Consider the following 20,127-nt stretch of genomic DNA (forward strand, 5'->3'; position numbering starts at 1 on the left):
TAAGAAAATCCAAAGTGTTTTGTGTTCTGCTTTCACTTCGGCGGATGCCTGGCAATGAGGCGCAGCGCAAAGCCTTAGGCTTTCATTTCACAACTTAGGCATGGTTGAAGCAGGCTCTCCGCCCCCTCCCAACAACAACAACACACGCGTGCGCGCGCGCGAACACACACACACACACACACACACACACACATACACTCCTTCCTAACCTTTAGTCAGAATTGAAGCCTTCGAGCCTCCAAGCATATGTACATTTATTCCCCCTCAGATGAGAATAAAGACATCAGACTCGGTTAAAAGCAAACAGGAAAAACAATTCCATTGGCACGCCTTGACACTACCGAAGCTAAGTGAAATGAACAATATTTAAAGAAGACACAGATGAACTGGTGACACAATGAGCTGTACATTTAGGTTGATCCCTGAGACCAAAGTGGGGTGGGGGGAAGAAATGTATTAGGGAGTGTGAGAGTGCTTGGGTGAGGACTGGACGAAGCACTGGAAAAGCGCCTGGGATGGATGACAGCATCTCGCCCACCGAACTCCCACCGCCGGCGAAACTGAGCGCCTATGTGTCACTGCCTTCCGCGCAGTGCTGCAGGGACGCGGCAGGCTGAAAGGCATGGAATACCTACCGTACTTGGTTCTAATGTGAATGGACGGGAGCGGGAGACTGGGGACTTCACTGAAGAAAAACATTCCACCCACCCCCATCTCTCATTTCTCTGGCCTACAAGCAAAATAATTAGAGTTCTGTTTCAGCAAGTGCCAAATGCGAGTGAACCGAGGGCGGCCTGTCCTCTCCCGAGGCAGCTCGAGACCCGCGTGCCTACACTGCGGAGAAACGCTCGAGGCTGCTCCGCGGCTCGGCGCTGCCGAGTCCCCTTAGACTCGGGGTAGAAGCCTTTGAACAACACAGCCCAGTCGCATACACTCCGGCTGAGATTCGGGTCGTATCCGACAGTGTCCGTTCGGCGGGCAATGCCGGGCGAGTCACCCAACAGCTTTGCAGAATGAGTGGGGGATGCGGATCTCGCCGCCCCCGCCCCAAACCCAATCGTCCTGGTCCCGCGTGACCAGGTTGCTCCACACCGGGCAGGCAGGGGGCGCCGGGGAGGATTACTGACCCGGGACCCGGGCTGCTCCCAGAAAGAGAGCAGGAGGCTCAGCCGCGCCCTCTCCGCGGCCCAACGTTCAGGCAGCCCGCCCCCTGGGGGTCACTCGGCGCCCCGCCAGCCCTGGGTTGGCGGGTCGGAGCGCGCCCTCTCGGCCTCCTTATCCTCCGCGGCTCTTGCCGCTGGCTGCGCGCCCTCCATTCACCGCTCTGCACGCGCTCGCGGAGCTTTTTCTCTCCCCACCTGCCTGTGGCTCTCAGGAGCCGATAGCTCCGCTTTGCCACTGCCCCCCACTCAGAGACTGCAGCACCCCCCTTTGTCTCCCCCACTCCCCTCCCCAGTCCTCCCGCCGCGCCGCACACGCCGGAGAGCATGACCAAGCGCACAGCGCCCACTACCGCAGCCGCGGCTCGGCGCAGCCCGCCCGCCCGCGCAACTTCAGCGGCCGTCTCGCAACTTTTCCCAACTCCACCACTGCCGCCCGCCGCTGCCGCCACTGTGGTTCCCTCCGAGCCTGCCACCCATTCCAAGGCCCTGAAACAAACCGAGTCTCGAAATGCTCCCTTCCCATGCCCGCCTTCCCCATCCCCCGCTCCCCCCTCCTCCCACACCCGGGACTAGCTGGTTGGCCAGAGGCAACTCTCCCCCGCCTGGGGGGAAGGGGAGGGGAGGGGGAGACTCTCTTCTCTCCGTTCCTCCCCCCCCCCTCGCGCTCGCTCTCGCGCTCTCTCCTCCCTCCTACCCCCGTTTTTGCTGCCCCCACCCCACCCCCACCACGGGGTTGCCACAGCTAGTCGGTGTGCGGGGCTGAGGGCTGCCCGGGCTTCTCTGGCGCCCAAACCGGGAGCGAGAGCGGGCTACTGGGCGCGGAGACTGGAACCGGCAGGTTGCTGGGGCTGCATTACGCCCGCCCTCCACCCGGGGCCGGGCGCAAGAGGCAGCTCGCGCTCCCTCCCGGAGTGCTGGAGACAGATATGCAAGATGGCAGAGGAGGGGGGAAAAGCCAATAGAAAAGGGATATTGCACCTACTTGTGGCCAGTTTCCTTGCCCTGCCTTTGGATCTCATGCTGTGCCCAGTCCTGCAGCCGCTGGTGTGTGGTTGGGTTTTTTTTTTCTTGGATCTTTTCCTTCTTTTGGTCTCCCTCTCGCTCCCTCCCTCTCTCCTCTCTTCTCTCTCTCTCTCTCTCTCTCTCTCTCTCTCTCTCTCTCTCTCTCTCTCTCTCACACACACACACACACACACACACACACACTTCCACACACTCACTCTGTCTTTCCCTCTTTCACTCTCCCTCCCTCTCTCCCTTTCTCTCAATCCACACTCGCTATCTCTCTAGCATTGTCAGTTTGGGCACCTTCGCACATGCGCGCTAGACGCCCCTCCAACATCTCAGCGCCGCCAAAAAAAGTTTGGAGCGATTTATCACTTTGATTTGGAGATCTTGTCAGATGGCAATCGCTGAGGAGGCGGAGAAAGGAGCCACGGGGAGGGCGGCTGGGGGCGGGGAGCGAGCGCAGGGAGCTAGAGGGGAGCAGACACCTCGCCCAAAAAAAAAAAAAAAAAAAAAAAGGAATGAAAAGGCTTGAAAGGCTTGGACCGAGGATTGATTCCGTGGGGGCAGGAGATTGATTCTGTGTTGGAATCACCAAAAAGCCTATGTTAACTATTAGTACTGTTTTTCCCATAATAAGTTGCAGAAAATTTTATATACTGTCCATGGAAAAAGTAAGCAGCAGAGGGGGAAAAAAACTTCTAAATAAATCTTTTCTCTACTAAAGAACTATAAGAAGGACTGGACCATCGGCGAACGATCCAAGAGGAAGTAAGAATCATCCTGAACTTGAGAAATCTACTGCGGCTGCTACTGCTACCGAAGCTACTGCGGCTTCCGCTTTCAGAGTTGGAAGCAGAATAAATGTTTCTTTTTCAATTTTAGGTGTAATTCTAATGCTTGCTGCTATCCTACGAAGATTTCAGTAGTCTATTGCCATCAAGTAATAACGATCATCCTCGATTCCCAGGTCCAGGCTGGCGCGGGCATTTGACATCCAAGACCTCCTGCCTTCCCTAAGGTCGGCTGTCACCTTCGGGCCTCCCCTCGCTGCCCCCGTCGCCTCCCGCTGCAGCTCAGCCTGCCTACCATTTTCACTCACTCACTCAAACCTACAACCTCTGGGGTCACAAGAAGGAGGAAGAAAGGGGAAATTCCATACACTCCTTAAAAAATACATTGTTGAAATTCGCATTAATTATAGGATTTACCATTGAAGTGGGCATGCAAAAATGGGGAACTCCTAAAGGGGCTAGGTATGTTCAAGGTATGAATCAATCCTAACTCCATAGATTTTCTCTTGGTACAACCTCCTTGCATTAAACAGTTTTGTTCAATACCTTCCATGTGCTATTTATGTCCCCATTAATATCTGTTGCAAATCCTGCCAGACACAATAAAAGAAAATTACAATCTTTTCAGTCTCTGTGCTGCAACAATACATCCTTGATGCTCAACTTAAAGGAGAGGGAAAAGAAAAGCAGGTCCTAAGGCATGGGTCTGGAAAGACAGAGGAAGAAAAGTGGGATTGTTGAGAATGCTCAGTTGCACCTGTTGGTATTTATTGTCAAAACTAGGAATGAGGGTGTGAGAGACAAATAGCAATGTTCAACTCCAAGGGGTTCAATGTCCAAGAGAATCAAAGTTGAAAGGATTCTCCCTGACCAAAAGATGCCCACCATTTTTCTTTCTCCAGAGCTGTGTAATTCCAGAGGCATTTGGCAATAAGATACAAGTCCCTGTAGAAACAAGCTACAGGTCCCAAGAGAGACACAGATGTGTAACCTTGAAATGTGAGGAAGGGAAGGGGTTTATGGTAAAAGAGGGAATTTTCACAGAGCATGAGTGGAACAACTTCCAAAAGAGAAGGCTCTGGTGCCCACACACATGCGTACCAGGAAACACTGTCATCTCCATCAAAGAGACACCAGGGTGTGTTCTTTGGTTTGCTTGCTTGTTTATTTTTGTTTTTCCATATCTACAGTTTCATTGCCTTTTACATAAGGTGAGTGTGCTTACCTATTTGGCGTGTGCAAAAGCACCAAGCAACTCCAATATTCTCTGAGTGTGGGTGCCTCCATCCCCAGGTCTACAGTTCTAACTATCACCACCCCAGATGTGAATCTGCCAGTCCCTCCCAGTTTCCATGGAAAAGTCTTTCTTCTGACCAGTACATGTCCTCAAAAGAAAAAGAGAAATGAAGCTTGAAAGTCTGAAAAGGAGAAACATCTCTAGAGAAACACACTAGGCTAGCGAATGACAGTTGCTTCTAGTCAGTTGTGAGAGGGTCTAGGGAGCATTGCCTAGGCCAGAGCACAAGAGCAACTATCAAGATCTTCTAGAACCTAGAGGATCTTGGCCTCACCAGGAAAGAGGCCAAAGATGGCCTTGGCACCCAGGAAGTGCAGAGTGCTCTGGACCGGAGAAAGTTCTGCCTGGGACATTTCATCTCACCTTCTCACCCTACAAAGTTTTTTTAAAAAGGAGTTGACCTCTTCCCTCCACATCTCCCGTTAATTCCATCCACCTCATCCCCAGGAATCTGTCTATATCTGGGTTCTCTTAGGAGGCAAAGAGGAGAACCCGGGAAATTTTCTAGGAAAAGAAGGGACCATTGTTACCAAACCCTGCGATTAGATACAAGACCCACACGTGAAGCTGGACTTGTTTCTGCTGAGAAATTAGAAACCACGTGGCGGGCTAGGGGGTGGGGTGGTTTATGTGAAGGGAACTGGTTGGGAGGTGGAAAACAAGAAAAGCAAATCAGTCTCTGAACCCCCAAATGCAAGGGTCCCAATCTTTTTAAACTTTTCTAGAATAGCGTGGGGGCGGGGCAGTAAGAGGCGGTTTGAGCACCCTCCCTTCTGGTTTTAAAGTCACTGGGATAGCAATCGATTCAGTGCAGGGGCCTTTCTCCTAATCTTTCCAAGAGTTTCGGGACACAAGCGTTTCCGACCTCATTTAACTGAAATAATAAACACAAAGTCTTGTGCGTCCCCAGGCCAAGGCGTTGTGAAAAGACAAGACATTATTCTTTTTTTAAAAAAATAATAAAAATATTCACAATGCCATCGCTTCTTTTTATTTTCGAACCTGAAAGCTGGATTTCTTGTCCTTCTCCTATCCCCTTTCTTTCTTTCTCTTTCTTTCTCCGACACTTGTTTTGTATCCTAAATGTGCGTTAATAAAAGAGCTAAGTTGCTAGTTCAAGTGTGTTTAACCTGGTGAAGCAAACGCTCAGCAGCAGCCGGTAGCGCACACCGCCTGCTGCGCCGCAGCCCAGGCGCGCCTGTCCCAACGGGTTCCCATTCCCAAGTGCCTGGACCCCGTCAGTTCCACCTGTCCCAAGTCCCATCCGTGAGACCAGAGCAGGTGACTTTCTGTTTTGGCCCCTGGAATTCCGGACAACCTGTGACCGGACGTCTAAGCTGTCCCTGGCCCAACAGGAAAAAAAAAAAAAAAAAAAAAGGCCTCCAACAAGTTGGCCAAGCTACCTTCGCTGCCCACTTCCCACCTGCCAACCTTTCCTTCTCCTTCTGGAATTCGTTTCATTGGGAGACAGTGGCGTGGGTCCTAAGGTTTTCTCCCACGGAAGCGGGCATCCTGGAAGCAGTGCCTCCTTGGAAAGTTGATGAGTTTATGTCTGTTTGGGTTTGTTTTTTTTTGTTGTTGTTTCAGTTTTTGGGATTTTTTTTTTTTAACAAATGCAGGAAAAGCGAGAGAGGAGTTGGGATTGAAGATGGGTCATCGAAGAGGAAGACACAGCCAAGTATACCCCCCTTATCCTACTGCTTAATTAATGCTAGAAATGGCAAAGAACGAATTTTTCAATACATTACACGCAATAGAAAAATTTTCTTTCCTCGCTTCATAATTGAGCCAGCCTCATAGTATCTTTGGAAGAAAGTTTAAATTCTTTATGGAGGTATTTCTTGGCCTATTGTCTTTGTGCAGTGAACTTTACATTGTGCTATTGAATCGCAACCTATATTCTTCTAGCTACCAGCAAGATTAATTTAATCATTGTAATGCAATTATTAATACTGTTTACCCAACGCTGGGTTTCAGGTTGGCTGTTAAGAAATTAAACTCTCGCTGGGTGACCAGAGCTAGGCAGGGGTTTCTTCATGTTGAAATGAAACAGTCCTCTTTATTTAGTCTCAGAGCTCCAGCTTTCGGCCACGGGCTCAATTAGCCAAAATGGAAACAATTTTCATTCATTGCAATAACTCACTGTTCTGGAGATCGCTTTCAAAATATACACTTTATTATTATACGCTGACCTTGGTGGCGTGGAGTGGCAATAAAAGAAAGAGGCAGGGAGATCTATCTAGCCCCCTTGGGCTATAATTATTAGAAATTAATTGGGTTCAGGACCCTGGGTACCCTAGCTAAATTAATAGCTTGTCTAGTGGTTTAAATCCGAATTTTCAGTCCACAGGAGAGAAAGGGAGAGAGTCACAGACATGAAATGCAGACCCAAGGGACGCCTGAGTTTACTTGCAAGACACTCATCTATTAAATAGTGTCCAGAATACATTTGAATTGAGGAGAGGGGACCAGAGTGGGAGGGAGCGGGGGCGACAAGAAAGAAAGAATCAAGATGGGGAGGGAAGCTGCGAGTGAGCAAAAAGGTCTCGAGTTGATTTTATTCGATTTTTCTTGTCGGCATTGTTTTCGGGAGGGGTTGCATTTAGGGGTTAAAATAAAAAATAAAGATCCCGTGTACTCGGAGCTGTCGTGCTGGAGTAAAAGTGAAAAGGGAGCCTTAGGCAAAAGGAAATTACTGCGAGCCCGCGTGACCTTTCAGGGAGGTAATCAATCAAGTGATCAACAGGGATATTTATCATCGCTATATAGGACTACTTCGCCCTGCACGAGCAGGGTGGGGGTGGGGGTGAGGTTGGGGGGAGCAAAAGGAGGGTGGAGACACGCGCACACTCACTCATACACTCACAAAAGTTTGAACAAACCCGATGAACCTCGAGACAGAACACGTAAGGCTTTAACAAATGTTATGATTATCGGTTTTGTTCGACATCCTACCGAGAAATGCACACACCCAGACACGTACGAGGGGGCAAAAGCGCACATCCCGGCATTAGAGGCTGAATGAGGGTGTTAACTTTAAATTGTCCGCCGCTCTGCTTCGGAAGGGAAGCTAGCGGCGAAATAACGCGCTTCAAATGCCTGCGGGGCCAGAGCGCCGGGCTAGCTCGGCTTCCGCGCGCAGCTGGGGAAGGGGCGCAGCGGGCCCTGGCAGTGGGAGGCGCTCCTCTCTGCTGCGCGCGCGGACCCCTGGGCTCTCCGGTCTCCTCTTCCAGCGAAATCCGCATGCTGCCCTAGCTGCGCGGCCGGAGCGCGCCTCGCTCCGGGCCAGCCAGTTCCCGGGAGCACACGAGGCGGCGGTTCAGCGGCCGCGCGTTTTCTGCCCAGTTACCTTCTCTACCTTGTAAAACTCTCCGTTTTGTAAATTGTGTTTTCGGTCCCAGGTTTCTCAGCAAATCATTCGGTTTAACAATCCTGTTCCCTCCCCCTAGTCCTCCAACACACACACACACACACACACACACACACACACACACACAAGTGTATATAAGGAATAGGGGTGGTAGGTCGGGGTTGCTAGTTTTTAACGACGACAATGATGATGATGATATTAAATAGTCGATTTATAATCTAAATCCCCGAGGCCCTCGCCCAACTCAGGGATTATAATCAGCAGTTCTTTCGAGAGAAGGTCGGCTGATTACTGGCCCACGAGGCTGGAGAACTATTTCCCGACGGGTTTATGAAACGTAGGTTGGGGTGATGCGAGCCGCCTCCCAGGTAGCGAGTCTCGGCTCCCGCGGTGTGGGAATGTGGGGCCGCGCCAGAGCTGCGCCAAGGCCGCGCCGGTTGGCACTAGATGAGGCGCTCGCTTTCCCCCGCCCGCCGCCCTCTCCCGGCTCCACGCAGCCTCCTCCCGCACAGCCTGGTCTGCGGCGCCCCCGCCTGGCTTCCCTGGTTGCCGCAACTCTGGTGCTCCTGCAGCGTAGGGCTCCAGCTGTGCACAGTAGCTGCCTGGACGTGGGGGTGGGAAACAGCTGGAGCGCCCCGGGGAAGCGCGGGTTGGGGTGGAAAGAAACCCAGCAAAGAGGATTATGAGGCGAGCAACTCCCGGAACTGCTACCGGTTTAGGATCAGGAGGAGCAGCTTCACAGGGTACAAATCTCTGCCCTTTGGGAACTAGAGCTCCACGAAGAAACCAGACTGTATGTGCGATGCCTGGGGGTCCTCTTTGGATCCCCTCACAGAACAAAGAATCACCTAGAAAAAAAGTGTTTCTAAAGTTTAAGGTACACATGAGTCACCTGGGGAGCTTGTTTAAATGCTGATTCTGATTCCCTAAGTCTGCGGCGAGGCCCAAGCCCTCTCCGCATTTTTTAACACTCTCCCAGGTTATGCCGAAGCACCTTGAAGTGTGGTCCGCAGACCAAGCGACATCAAGCATCACCTGGACTTTATTAGAAACTCGAAATCTCAGGCCCCAACCAGATCTACTAAATCAAAATCCGCCTTTTTAGCAGGTGATTTGCTTAACAGTAAAGTTGGAGAAGAACTGCGCTAGAATGTGCCTGGCTGGGTTTTCTATCCTCCTCATAGATCAGGAAAATTCCTTTGAAATGAAATCTCATTTTAAATTCTACTTTCTGTCTTTCTCAAGGAGAGGGTGAAGTCAATGAATCCACCCATTTGAAAGCTACATCTCCTCTGGCCCATGGAAGAATGTCCCGCCCCATCGCCCCCCCCCCCGCCGCCGCCGGGCCCCCCCCTCCCCACAGACACACACACACACTTTTTCCCTCCTCGCACCACATCCATTGCCAGAAGCCAAAGGGCACTGGAGAGGCTTCTTGGATCCTTGTGTGATGATACCCTTCCTCTATTTTCCTTTCATCCTCCTGTATTTTGCTGCCAAGTTTATGGAATTTATTTGTCCCTCCTTACACTAGGGTTTTTATTTACACATCTTCGTTCCAAGATGCCCTCTCAGATGTGGGCATCTTGAAGGAGAACGTGCCTTAAATTCTCCATACTGGGTTTCTCACCTGCAGCCGGGAAATAGGCATTCGTTTCTGTGTAGGATTCATATATTAAAATGCATTGGAAGCCATTGTTGCTGTCCTTAGGAAAAGATGGTAGTATTCAGATTTCAGGAACATTCTACATTAGATAAACCCTGCGTGAATAGAATTGTAAGATAAGAATTTTAAGATAGAACTGCAAGACCTTAAGAGTCACTATTTAGCCCCACACCTGACAACTTAGGGAGGCTAAGGCAGAAGGATTGCAAGTTTGAGGCCAATCTGGTCAATTTAGCAAATACTCTTTCTCAAAATAACAATGGGCTTGGGATGTAGCTCAGTGGTAGAACACTGCTGGGGAGGGCAGTGGGGGGAGTAATCCATTGAAGGTTCAAATTCCAATACTTCCATATACGAGTTATAACCTTAGGCAAATTAGTGAGCCTTTCTCCCCATATTTCTCCTCTATATGATAGGAATCATTATGTCTATCTTACAGGGTGTACACAAAATGCCTGCTATATAGTAGAAATTTAATAAATGGAACTATTTAGAGCTCCAGACACTAATATTCTGTAATTTGTTATAATGTAAGTGAGGTGGGGGCCTTGGATACTTGTCTTTTTCTTTTCCATCTGCAATGATTGTTTTTTAGTCAGCAAGCTGTCTCCTCAAATAACTGAAGCCTGAGGACTTTGATGTATATTAAACTGTCTATTGCAACTTGATATTTTTAATCTTTTTATCTTTTTTTCCCATTGCTGGGGATGGAATCAGACCCTCACACATGTTAGGCAAGGACTATACCACTGAGCCACATACCTAGCCTCTAGACCTTCATCTTAGCATTGCTTTGAATGGGCACCTGTGTGTGTTTGAGTTTTAGCTACATATTTTTAAGGGACTCTTGTACATGCGCTTGACAATCAGTTCCCCAATACCTGGCAACTCTCAATATGAATCAACACTACACTCATCTCAGGGTTCTGGCCAGATAGCCTGAAGCAACAGAACCTGGGTCACTGATGAGGGCCACTGAAACCTGCTGACAGTCTCTCCTTACTTTACAATTGCAAGTTTTTCTTCACAATACACACAAAGTCAGCATTTGAAAGATATCTAATGTTTCCAGGTTACCATGTTTTCTCCCTGTGAAATGGAAGCTACAAAGACAACTCAAAGAGAAATTTATTTTTGCAAGGCACAGTGGTATACACCTGTAATTCCAGCAGCTTGGGAGCTGAGGCAGGAGGATCACAAGTTTGAAACCAGCCTCTGCAATTTAGCCAGGCCCTAAGCAACTTTGTGAGAACCTGTCTCAAAATAAAAAATAAAAGGGCTGGGGATGTAGCTCAGTGGCTAAGCGCCCCTGGGTTCAATCCCTGGTACAAAAAAAAAAAAAAAAAGAGAGAGAGAGAGAGAGAGAAGAGAAAGTTATTTTTCAGGAAGGAAGTATTCTTCATTCCTTTGTTCTTCCTTTTTAAAAATGCTTTTACATGCTTTTTTGTTTCTTTGGTGAGTTTTCTAAATTTTCATTTTTCATGAATCTGCTTGTTGGTCTCACTTTCTTTCAATACATGAAACTATTGATTAAGTCTAGATTCCTGCTTGTAAATAAAGATCTATGGAATTTTAGCTTAGGACTCTAAAATTCTGTATTCACACAAGTAAATGATTCTGGTTGCCAATTTGCTTAATATGCTTTGAAACTCATAAGTGTAGTGGCTTTTCTACATCTTTTTAAAGCACATACTATAGAATCCAATGCTGAGATGGCTTATATATGAGACTGCCTTGTAACAAGATCCTCAGTACTCAATAACTTAATTCCCTTGACTTGAGTCCAAGGCAGACCTGGCAACCTTCAAACTCTTCTGTGGAGTGAAGTCCTATAGCCATGACAGAGTGTGACACAGGTGTGCCCCGGTTTTATGAAAAGCACGTCACAATGTGATTATTCGCTCCATGCTATTTTATTAAATAATGAGTTCCCTTGGGGCATTTAAAATATGATTGGACTTACAAAAATTTGATTTATACTCACTTTTTCCCAGAAACAACTATTGAGGTAACACTCTATTTTTTTAAATGATGATGCATGTCCCATAGCAAATGTTTCATAATCTTTTCAAAGATTAAAACAAGGAAGCACATCACAGTTCTGGGATTGGGAACAAAACAATTTCTGTAGAGAAAATCAATTGTGCACAGAAGAAACTGTAGGAACTGATCTATTGAATTATCTACTTTGAGGGTTCTTGTAGATGTACTAAGTCTGACATCTAATAGGATTTGGCCTTCAGATGTTAGAAAATACAATGCTCCTGTACTGGGTTTACATAGTAACTTTCCAAATCAACTCTATAAACACTCTTGAAAAAAAACACTTTTCAACATTGAGGAAAAGTTTTTTATTTCATAGAGGGACTGAAGGGTAATTCTAAAATTTACCTAGACTCATACCGATATAGAAATAATAGTCAGCCAAGCACGGTGGGAGGCTAAGGCAGAAGGATTGCAAGTTCAAAGACAGCCTCAGCAATTTAGCAAGGCCCTAAGCAACTTTGTGAGAGCCTATCTCAAAATAAAATACAAAAAGGACTGGGAGTGTATCTCAGTGGTTAAGCACTCCTGGATTGAATCCCTGGTACCAAAAACAGAAGTAATAGTCAATGATCAAAAATATCACCATCCAGTTTGTTTCTAGCTTTTCATTTAGCTGGTTGGCATTGAACTGGAGCTCTGATAGTGAATGGGTGGCATTCTTAGGGGTTTAAGAGATTGTTCACCTCAGCTGCAATTGAAGCACCAATACAGAGAAGCCAAGAAAATAGACAGTGTCTTGATGGATCTATTTTTGTTGTAATATTGTTTGATATTTGGACACCAGATTTTTGTCCATACTCTTCATTGACTCAATAACCAGCAAGTTTCTTCATCAAACCAAATGGGCAGTTGAGTATCTTTTGTACCACCCAGAGGGGCAACGTGCATGCAGGGAGCATAGGCTAATTAGCTTCAGGAACCTCCTTTTCTAATTCACCTACACACCTCTGCCTATTCAATTTTCCTAAGGAACAGTTCTGATAGTGTTTGCTCTCCTACTCAGAATACTCAAGATTCCTCAGTTATTTTACAAGAAAAAGCCCTCAATTTTTGCCTTTCACGCAAAGGTATCTTTCATAGGAGAAACAGCAAGAGAGGTGGGAAAACATGAAGTGTGCACAAAAATTATCAAGAATCTTAGTTGGCCTAGTTGTGGGATTCAAGAAGGGACTTTATAGAAAGTAGGTTTAGAAAGATGCGTTGGACACACACCATGGGAGGCTTTGAATGAAAGACAAAAGTCTAGGGCTTTTTCTTGAAGATAACAAAGGGACCTTGAAGGTTCTGAATGGGAAAATTACATTATCAGAACTTTTACTCTAGGAATATTAAGCAGGCAGTAGTATATAGAGTAAATTATATTTCCTATTCACATGTTCAGTTAAATCAAAATAAGCATCATTTACTCCAATAAATTGTTGATGTGGTTCTTTCAGCTGGAAGCATCTCTCTCCATCACTAATTTCTGCAGCATTTTTGCTTTTTATTTTGGTTGTATTTGCACCTCTATTATCTCTCTTCATAGACTATAAATTCCTTGATTTGACATCCAACTCTTCTTGTCCCCCAGTGCTCAGAACCTGTTGTACTTTCTAAATGTAGGGCTTTCTGTTTTTAAACTATTTTTTAAAAGTCTCAGCCATTACATTTTTTTTTAAATACTGCCTTTCTTTTAGTCTCTCAAATCTTTCTTATTCTCCGATTATATATACATTTGATCTTCTTGCTCTATCTTCCATATTTCTTAACCTCTCTGTCGTATTCTCTTTATTATCTCCTCATGTTTGATTTTGAATAAGTTCCTCAGATCTATATACAGATTTTCTAATTCTCCCTTTAGCTATGTCTAATAAGCTGGTTAAACTGTCAATTAGATTTTCTAATTTCAATTTGTTTTTAATTCTACAACTTATATTTGGTTCTTTTGAAAAATATATCTGTTATTTTTTTCATTTGTCATCTTATTTTTCAATGCTTTGAAGATATTTTTTTAATCTGACACATCTATTATTTGAAGTTTCTAAGAATCTCTTCCTTCTATTATTGTATCTACTGACCATTGCTCAAATTATTTCCCCGTATTTTAGCATTTTAAAGTTGGATTCACTTTCGGCAAGTGTTTTTCGGTGGAAATCATGTTTAAAAGTATTTGAAATCATATCTTCCTAGGGTGGTTTTTATTTCCTTTTGTCAGATGTTCCAATGTTACCATCAGTTTTCTTTCATTAATTTATCAACCTGAGACTTCCCAAAGCATGAAGGAAGTATAATGAGAACCGCAGACCTAGGTAGTAGCAGTCTGTTTGGAAGAATTGTCAGGGGACACTTTTCTTTTTGACCCAGAATCTAGATGAGACAGAAGCTTCCTTATTATCTCTTTTTCTTTCTGATGAGCTGATGATTTCCTAAACCAGTCTTTTATTCATAGGGTAGCTCTTTCAGATCCAGCTTTATGTGAGTTGTATCAATTCATGTTGAGCTCTTTGTCCTAATGTTATGATGATTTTGAAACATAAGCCCTGAGTTCTCAAGGATCTTGTAGTCTCTTCTCATAACCACAAGCTGCCAGGATTTTGATACCTTCTTATGTTTGACCCTAGGGACTTTCCTTACCTTTATTCAAGAATGTTTATTAGTTATCATGCAGGATGCTTCAGTGATTTATGAAGGGAGGATCTACAGATTACTTAGTCTATAAAAATATTGAGAAGTCTAGACTTGAAAATACCTGTGGTGTTTGCTATTAGTAAATTTCAGCTTCAATTTTTTTCTTGAATCCTTTTATTTAAAATAAATCTCTAGGTCCCAAAACAAAGGCAGAAACAAATGTCATTTATAAGTAGGATCACAAAAATAGCCTTTTCACATGTTTTTGATCAGCCGAAAATCCCTCTCCCTACCTCCTTTCTCTGGCCATCAAAATCATATTCAGCCTTCAAATGTCTTCTCGGATTTGGCCTTCTCCCTAATGTTTTCCATGATGATAATAATAACTACAAAACAGCAATGGCGATTTCTTAAGTGATTGCATATATTACCTTATTTTTCTAAATAACTATGATAATTTTTAAGAAATGTGAAGAAACTTCATTTTTAAGGTGAAGAAACTGATGTTCATAAAAGTTAAGTGACTTTTTAAGATGACCTAGCTAATAGTAGGTTGATGCACATGAAATTGCTGGTACTCAACTATTTTATTTTGTTTTGTTTTGTGTTGTTTTACTTTGCAACAAAGCAATACTGCATGGTTACATCTTACAAATGGTGAAGGTAACATTCAAATTCAAGTCCAACAAATTCCTGTCTCATAAGCTTCCTCTTAAACATATGTTCCATGGGTTAAACATTCCTTCCCTTCTTCTGGGCTCTTACAGCACTTTTCTCCATCTTCCATTCACTTTCCTCAATTGACCTTGAATTACAATAATGTATCTGTATCTTTCAGCTTTGATGGACTGTCAGCTTCTTGACGGATATACCTTCACTCTGCATTTCCAGCACTTAGCTCAGTACTCAGTACATGACATGATTTTTTTTTCTTTAAATAAACTAAACTGGTTATTCAAGTCTTGGTCAATATGTATGTGCATTTGATAGGATTCTGAGCTTTTCTTTTTCTCTTAGTTTCTCTTAAGGCTGGTTTTAAAACATGACTCTCAATTTTTTTATATTCTTCCCATCAAGAGGTGGAGTCTAACTTTCCATGATGCTAGGTGGACCGACTTGTGACTGCTTCAACCAAAAGAGTGGAGCAGGGTGATGTTATGTGACTTCTAAGGCTGACCCATAAAAACTCATACAGCTTCCACCATGCGTTCTTGGAACATTTGCCCTTTGACTAGAACTTTGCTGCTCTATCTCAGAACCCAGCATCCATTTGTGAGAGACGCAAGAAGTCTTCCATAGGTTCTCTGACAGTTCCAGCTGAACCCAGCCTTTGATCTATCCCAGCACAGGATCCAGGCAGGTAAGTGAAGAAATCCCCACAAAGTCTATCCCCCAGCTGTTGGAGTCATCTTCAGACATTTGAGCTTTCCTGGCTGAGGGCCCAGACATTATGGAACAGAGACAAGCAACTTAATAAAGCATAATGAAAATAATATTGCTCCATACCACTATGTTGTATAGGGTGGTTTGTTACACAGCAGAAAAAAAAAAAAAAAAAAAACTGGAGTGTTACTTTCATCTGTCCTGTCTGGTAGGGTTAGACTGGTAGCGTAAGGGAGCTCCTCTCTCCTAATGATAAGGGTCCAGCGGGAGGTGGCTGCTCCCATACTCAGAATCAAAAGTGTGCAAGTAGATTTCAGTTTCTGCACAGGTTTTCAGCCTTTGACTCACGCTTGTGTTCGACTCTGTCTTACCGACCTCTGTCCTGACCCAAGCCTGAACCCAACCTGGTTGGGAGAATAGTAGCTTCCTAACTCATTATTGCCACTCCCCTTTCTTGGAGCTGGACCTTGCCTCTTCCATCCCTCATGTTGCCTCTGACATGCTGACCTAACCCACAGCAGCCAAGCTACTCTCTTGCTATGCTCTGCTATTACCCAGAGCCCCCTGTGACCACTGTAGCCTCTTGGTCAGGACGACTCACAGACTGTATCCAGTCCTCAATGCCAGCCAAGCTTTGACTTCTTGGGCTTGGTGACAGATTCTGGCCTGTTCTTGGATGGGGACAGTTTCCAGTCATTCTGCATAATATGACCCTTCTCCTTATCAAAAGCTGTTAGCAAACAGCATGATTAGATCCACCCTCTTCATTGCCATTAATCTTGCCAAACTGTCTAACATCAGACACACCTTCAGACATATGGAGGCACAATGAGGAATGTGAGGCAGTGGTCACTAGGGTACCAATGGATTTGCCTGAAGCCCAAAAGCCAAGACCTTAGGAGCTCCTGAGGCTGCTGTGCTAAAGTTTCTGGTATTTAGTCCCAAGCATCATTCATCTTACTTAAGAAGTAAGTAGGGAGAAGTTGGATATGATGACGCACACCTGAAATCCCAGGTATTTGGGAGGCTGAGGCAGGAGGATTGCACGTTTGAGGTCAGCCTCTGCAACTTAGTGAGACCCTGACTCAAAATAAAAATAAAAAGATAAATTAAAAGGGCTGGAGATGTGGTTTGGTGGTAGAACTCCCCTGGGTCCAATTCTCATTACCCCAGTCCCACCAACAAAACTACCTGAGGGTATTCTTCTAGTTGCTATAAAAAGCATTCAAGCCCCATCTGGTCTTCCCAGAGACCTGCAAACTGACAAATAGCTTTTAACAAAACATTTCTGCTGAAAACAGCGAGAGCAGATTATTTTGTCTGAAATCAAGATTACTGAATTAGGCTGGGGAAGTCGCTCAGAGTAGAGCACTTGCCTAGTATGTATGAGGCCCTGGGTTCAATCCCCAACACTGGAAAAAACAAATTTTAAAACTCCTTATTTAGGGAATAAAAAGGACATTGAATTACCATCTTCCAATATACTGTGATTCTAAGAATCACTCAGAAATCCTAAAACTTTAGACTATTTATTAATTTTTATTTGCAGATACTGAAGGAAAGTACTATTATTACTATTATTGAGAATTTATATGAGCCCTACTATAATAGTAAAAAAAATATCAATTACTATATGGTAATGTTCAAAACAACAGATATGATATATTCAAATAGCATTCCATCACTAGAAGAAGTTTTAATGTTAATAATGTTAATAAGTACATCATACAGAAAATGAAAAGTTTTAACTATTAAAAATAAATTAATAATTTACCTTAAAAGTTTCGTATTTCTGTCCCTTTTGAAAATTTCTATATGGGGGGAAATGTTTTAAAGGAGATATAGTGTGTGTGTGTGTGTGTGTGTGTGTGTGTGTGTGTGTGTGAGAGAGAGAGAGAGAGAGAGAGAGAGAGAGAGAGAGAGAGATTTATGAATATCTACTTTGGAAATGCATGGAAAAAATATTTTTACTGATTAGGATGCATAATCAGAAAGTTCAGAATTCAAATCCTTCATTCTTAATTTCAGAAAAAAAGATCATTTCTAATGAAAGAGTTTGTGAATATTTTGGACGGCAAAAATCTTTCCTCAAAGAAAGTTCACCATCTAAAGCAAATACTGTGCTCAGTAGGGTCTCTCCTGTGCTCCCCTCCTGAAGAGACCTGAAGAGCACTGTTTGCAAACCACTGAGACTAGCCCTCTCTCATTTTACTGATTAGGAGGCCAAGGAAATAATTTGACCAAGGGTTTATAGAAACTGGGGCTCAGCCCACATTTCCTGAATCTCTTCTTGACTAAAAGTTTTTTCGTTATTGGACATTATTTCATTTAATGCTGGAGTGGATGATCTCTAATTTGTGCTTCCTTTTTGGTTCTGAGTTGCTGAGATCTGTTTGTCAATCTGAGACTGGACAGTATTTGAAAAGTTAGAGGGAAAGGTCAGAGAACCACCACCCACTGACCCTACTCAACACTTCCAAGCAAAGCTGCCTCTATAAAAACTTTTATAGGTCACTGTGCGTTTTGTTTCTGCTCTCTTGCCTGTTGGCTGGAGTCAAAAGAATCACGACTGGAAGCTCAGCCAGACTCTTTGACTGGATCCAATCACAGTCACACCGTCATCTGATGGAAGTACGGCATTGCCCCAACCTCTGGTCTCTTGTTCACACATGTGGACTCTAACCAGCAAAGGAATAAACTGTAGTGACTACAAGCAAATATCTCTGAACTTCCCTGAGATTGATGACAGTGGTAATCAAAATAGTCCTTTCCATGACGAACACTACCAGTAAATCAACAGTTAAAAAGGGGTAGTTTTAAGAGTAACCAATGCATTAACTCTTGTCAATGAGATTCTTTTTGGCAGTAATATATTCTGGGAATTAAGTTAAACCAAATGTTTGTAACAATGGAAATACACTCATGTTAACAGATAGGATTATTGTCCCAGTGAATATTTACTGTAGCTACGTTCAAATTTATCCTTTTGGACATTGTTTGATCATTTTCACCTCTTTTTGATAAATTCCATTTTAGATTAAAACCAAGAGAAAACAATCTTTAGCGTTTTTAAAATCTTGCATCACACCACACACCATGCACCACACCACACAGTGACCACAAAAAAGTCAAAGCCCTGCTTCTGTAAGTTCTTTGGCCACATTTAATCTCCTTTGGTGCCCATGAGTTTTAGACCCAGCCATGACTGGACACTATGTAACAGATTTCCTTGTTTACTCTTTGATTTCACACCTGTTTTCTGTCATGTGGTCATGAAGGTAAGAGGCCCAATGTTGACTTTATAACCTGAGATCTTATCTCTCTGGGCCCTATACCTAGAGGAAGCCAGTGTAGAAAGACCTACGCGTACATGACCTCCATGAGGTGAGCCTTCTGCTAGTTCCTGGGGTAACCTTGACTGGGGCTGGAATGTAGTTCAGTGGTAGGACACTTGCCTAGCATGTTCAAGGTCCTAAGTTCCACCCCCCAGCACTACCCCCCACCCCCAAAAATCAACAAGACCAGGAACTAGTGTTATGAATATGCTTTATTATTTAAAGGACATTGTTCTGATATAATATTTTTGTTGATTGGTATGAAGAAAATTATTTTTTAATCTCACTTAGGCCATTAAAAAAAACATGATTATGTTTTTAATCTGTAAAACAAGTAAAAGTGAGTAATAAGGAATTTGCACTTTGGGTTGCTTGCCTCTTGTTTCCTTTTATCACTTTTGGCTCTATACACAAAAGGGTGACCTTTATTTCTCCACAGTGAAGAGCGGGGGCTCACCAATGGCTTCAGAGCACCTCTGACCCAGATTTCTCGAGAAGACTTTCACAGAGCCTGGAAATGCTGGTGAGATTCTCCTTCATTCTCCCAGACCACTACACCACTGCCAGCTCAGAGAGCCCCGGGAGAAAATTTTATAACAATGGAAATGTGTTCATGTTAACAATGGGGATTTTCATCCCAGCTGATATTTTTTTGGAGTTACATTCAAACTTACCCTGGGAACACAGTTTGTTTAGGAAAGGAGGAAACTTTTATTCATTCCCAGATCACTCCCAGGCTCCATACCAGCAGCAGGAGAGGTGTTGCCCAGTAACCAGCCCCACACACCTTCCAGCAAGCCACAGGTCCCAGGTGTGAACTGATTGCACATCTTCCTATTATACAGTGGCTCTTAACCAAAAGTGCACCTATAATTACTTATAAAGCTCTTTAAAACTACAAGGTTGAAATTCCAATCCAAAGCAACCAAATCAGAGTCTTTGAGGGTGAATCCTAAACATCTCTGTGTTTTAATAGTCCCCACTCCTACCCCAAGATGATTTCTGTTCACTTAGTCAAGCACCCTCTCTGCAATAAATCTTTGAACTCATAGACATCTTTGATCCATTGATCCTATTGCTTTTTCAATATTTACCACTCCTTCATGTCCTGGTATCCAGATTCCCATGGTCCCTAATGATAACTGGGTACAAAAGGTCAATCACTCTCCACTGTTATACTCCCCTGTTAAAGTCCCCTAACACTGTTAAACTCACTGTCACAACTACTCCATGGGAAGATCAGATCTCCTGAACATTCCTAGGGAACAATACGTGACCAACCATATTGATTTTAATTTTAAATGTATGGCCACAAATCACAGCTGGATTCATAGCACAGCTCAAAAATCTCATTATGTCTTCAGAGTTTTGGTCTCCCACATTACACCTTTCACTGTCTCCCCCCAAATCCTATTCCCCTGCCCTCCTCACCAGGTCATCTTGGCTGATGATCTGGTCTCA

The 20,127-nt window shown here is 44.2% G+C and overlaps 1 protein-coding gene and 1 long non-coding RNA gene across 11 annotated transcripts in view; one reads left to right on the forward strand and one right to left on the reverse strand.

Moving 5' to 3' along the window:
- Mecom (MDS1 and EVI1 complex locus) overlaps positions 1–2,526 on the reverse strand; it is a 539,517-nt gene extending 536,991 nt beyond the window's left edge. For 5 of the 10 annotated variants that reach the window (XM_013361600.4, XM_005332499.5, XM_040270062.2 and 2 more), the window contains exon 1: positions 2,146–2,524. In XM_013361600.4, coding sequence (XP_013217054.1) covers positions 2,146–2,182 — 37 coding nt within the window. In that variant the 5' untranslated portion in view covers positions 2,183–2,524. Of the gene's footprint in view, positions 1–2,145 lie in introns of all 10 variants that reach the window. The other 5 variants (XM_040270050.2, XM_040270051.2, XM_040270049.2 and 2 more) reach the window with 3 other exon arrangements.
- On the forward strand, positions 1,119–3,584 carry LOC144376316 (uncharacterized). The gene is made up of 2 exons (XR_013436629.1): positions 1,119–2,207; positions 3,139–3,584. It is a non-coding gene; the product is annotated as an uncharacterized LOC144376316 (long non-coding RNA).
- The last annotated feature ends 16,543 nt before the right edge of the window (positions 3,585–20,127 follow it).

This window comes from Ictidomys tridecemlineatus, chromosome 3 (assembly GCF_052094955.1).
Source record: "Ictidomys tridecemlineatus isolate mIctTri1 chromosome 3, mIctTri1.hap1, whole genome shotgun sequence".
Taxonomy (NCBI): Eukaryota; Metazoa; Chordata; class Mammalia; order Rodentia; family Sciuridae; genus Ictidomys; species Ictidomys tridecemlineatus.